Source organism: Limulus polyphemus, unplaced genomic scaffold, assembly GCF_000517525.1.
Source record: "Limulus polyphemus unplaced genomic scaffold, Limulus_polyphemus-2.1.2 Scaffold3482, whole genome shotgun sequence".
NCBI lineage: Eukaryota > Metazoa > Arthropoda > Merostomata > Xiphosura > Limulidae > Limulus > Limulus polyphemus.
In genome coordinates this window covers 46,127-49,757 of record NW_013669092.1, presented here as the reverse complement: position 1 = coordinate 49,757, position 3,631 = coordinate 46,127, and the positions used below count along the sequence as shown (strand labels likewise).

General features: G+C 30.2%; 1 protein-coding gene across 1 annotated transcript in view; it reads right to left on the bottom strand.

Moving 5' to 3' along the window:
* The window catches only part of LOC106469432 (alpha-actinin-like), a gene marked incomplete at its 5' end in the record, with an annotated part of 80,226 nt that overhangs the window by 31,892 nt on the left and 44,703 nt on the right, over positions 1–3,631 (bottom strand). The window contains one exon of the mRNA XM_022397948.1: positions 3,407–3,498. Coding sequence (XP_022253656.1) covers positions 3,407–3,498 — 92 coding nt within the window. The remainder of the gene's footprint in view (positions 1–3,406; positions 3,499–3,631) is intronic.

The window sequence follows — 3,631 nt, the reverse complement described above, 5'->3', positions numbered from 1 at the left end:
AGGTGTAAGCATTTCCAAAAATGGAAAGAGGTGAGCAGGGCCTCTGTGTTTGATTCACTAAATGTAGTGATATCTCAGCAAACAGAAAAGATAGGAGGTTCTTATTTTATATTCTAGCTAGTCAATATTGGTAATTTCAGTTTCTAATTTGTAAGAAAATATAGACTTTGTACATCACAAACATCTAATTGGAACAAAAGCTGCATTCAACATACCACAACACAAAAATTGATATTTAGGAATTTTGTTTTAAATTAAGAAATTAACTTATGTATAATACTGAAATTTGAATTATAATATACAATGTGATACCAAAATTATTGGCATACATTCATAAAATAGTAGATTAATAAAATTTTGAATGCAAGTCTATAAATGTAATGACATGCCCTTTGACCCCTGACCATAGACCCGTAGCAAGAGGGATAACTGCTGTTCGCTGCTTGCTATTTCATGTTACACATACACTTTGTATATTTGGATACACCAGGTGTAATTTACATACAACCACAGGATCATAGAACTAAGTATTTTTTTAATGATTTGCAGATGAATAACTGTGGGAGATTAAAAATGAAAATATGCTTTTACATGTTTACTGTTGTATTGCAACACATAAGCTTTGTATCAAGTATTGTTTTATAAAATATCACGATATGTTAAAAGGTTAAAATTTGTTTTTCACACTCCTGAAGATGACATAAATGAAGTTGAAACACATGCAGTGTCTTTTATGACCATGGATCAGTTTTTTAAATAAAATTTTAATTATGTATTATACAATGTTGGTTGTTTGAGTATTTTAATATATTGTTACCTCCCTAGATCTATGGCTACTCTATTTTATGATACGAACATATTATTGAATAATAATTTAAGATCTCATGTAGCTTCACATAAAGAAAAATAAGACAACATAGAAATTTAATACATTTGGGAAATTAATCTGTACTAAGAGTTTTATAAAATCTTTACTGGTTTCTTTCAAATTATTTTATGTTTATTTTACAAGAATAAGATAAAAAATTATAAACATGAATGCAATATTTTTATGTACAGAACAAAGAGGTATGAAAATTTTGAAATGAGCCTAATCTACACAGCCTTCATTTTAAGAATACAGTACTCATTCATTAACATAAAAAATACTTAGATGTACCTCATAGTATGTTTATGATGTTTTCTTTGTATTATGTTTAACACTTTTATATTTCCATAGACAATTCAAGTATTCTTTTATTATTTTGTATCTTCATAAACATTAGTTTATGGATGTATCATAGGTAAATTACTGTTAATAACTCGACACAGTTGAAATAGTAACATGAGTTGTACTAAGTTTGTCACAGATGCCACTCTCCTCTTAGGTTACAGTGTGGATTGACTTAATTAGTTTTCATTGGACAAAAGACAATAAGGGAGAACTGAAGAAAATTCAGGCAAGTTGTCAGGGAGTACCATAGTGATCCTTATGTAGGGATGGGTCTGGTTAAAAATGGTGGCCTGTACATTGCATATGGTTCTGGTAGCTCATACACTACGGAATAAGAACCAAAAGCCCTTCACTAATCAAGTACAAAACTGCCTTTAAAGTTTGGTTAACTTTCCTTGACATCTAGAAAACAGGCCACCCTATAAATGCACCTAACATACATATGCATCCACCCTGTTAGTGCAGTGTATGAGTGGTGGAATGCAGGAATGGGAAATGCAGATTTTCCTCCCATCTCAAATAGTCTAGTTTTTTATCTTTTTCCACTTAACATATACATCCATCCATCCTGTGAGTACAGTGTATGAGTGGTGGAATGCAGGAATGGGTAATGCTAATTTTCCTTGTATCCCAAATACTGTCTAATTTTTTATCTTTTCCCATCCCTACAATTCAACAATTTTAGAATAAAATGTTTGTCACTAGTACTGATGTTACATTTTGCAAAGAAAATTAATTCTACGACAGTGGGTCAAGCCAACAGCTAGTGTTTCTGCATTCCATAAGTAAGGTATACTATATTATTTATTTATTGTTACTTTTATTAACAGTATTGGTTAGACTGTTAAGTATACTAAATGCTAGTAGTTTTTAATTTTATTTATCTATTATTATAGTCATAGTTTCGCATTTGTAGCTTCATATAACTATGTCTCCTAAGCTGGTTGAACTTTGCAAGATATTATTGGGATTATAGCCAAAAATATTGTTGACAGCAAGGATACCCAACTGATGAAAGAAATAAAGTTTAATCATGAACAACAGAATGACAACAGCAACAACAAAATTTGACATGTGTGTACGGTAATAAACATTTAATTCTTGAATGTTTCAGAATATACATATTCCATCTTCAGCACGCTATACTGAACAGAGTAAATTACTAGGTACAAAAATTTATAAATTTAAACATTTTATAAAAAGCAAGCAGGTCTCTAGATCGGAATACATTTATATCACCTTTCAAAATACAAAATCTATTCCAATCTAAAGGCCTATTACCTACCCCTATGTGTTCCAGGATCGTATATAAATACATGTGGTGGCTGTAATGCCATTTACATTGGCAAAATTATACACCAATTACACCTGCGAATATATGGGAGTATCAGGCAGAACTGGTAAAAACTATCAATTCTACCAGACTCCACAATCAGCACACATGGTGAAAACACTAACCACCCTGTCTTGATTACGAATTTCAAAGTCATCTCATCTGGATCATCAAATATTGAACTTTTAATTAAAGAAAGTTTATCTATTATAAATGAACCCCCAACTTTAAATAATAACAACTTCACTACAGTTAAGTCTGTTTTGAATGTTTGTATAATATTGTTGCATTATCCTATTCTTTGTTTGTTTGGTTGTCATTTAATTTACTTCATCCTTTTATTCTGTATTTTAATTAACTTTTATAAAATGTTTAAATTTATAAATGTTTCACCTAATAATTTGTTCTGTTCAATATAGCTAACTGAAGATGGAATATGTATATTCCAAAACATTCAAGAATCTAATTCAAGTTTGTTACTGTACTCACACTTGTTAAATGTTTGTTGTTGCTGTCATCATTCTGTTGTTCATCATTAAACTTCGATTCCCGACGAATGAATCTGTTAAAGTCTAATCGTTATAGATGGAAATTCAATAAAAAAAAATTAATTAAATAAACTAATTGCCAAATTGGTTTTAATTTTTTATCTAAGTAAATAGCATGCTCTGATCGGAAGTCGACATTAATAAGATTTAATACATAAAAAATACAGTTGATGTGCTCAATACCCTCTCATTTTACATTAAAAATAAGCAATAGTTAAAAAGATTTACATCTGCAAAGACTTGCATTTCTAAATATTTGAAGAAATATTCAAAAATTTTTACAGAAGAATTTCAAAGTGTAGAAACACTTACTTCAGCTCTTGAGCAATTGCTGCTATTTGTTCCACTCTGTCTTGATGAGCAGCTAAATCACTCTCAAAAGCTTCATGTTTCTTTTTCAAAGCCTGTGGCAAATAAATGGAGCATTATTATTTGAAGATAGCTTTTATATGAAGTAATTTGATTGATGACGTTGATTGCGAGCTTCTCAACTGCCCCAAAATTTGGTCCTAACAAGTGTCCTGTTTACCTAAAACT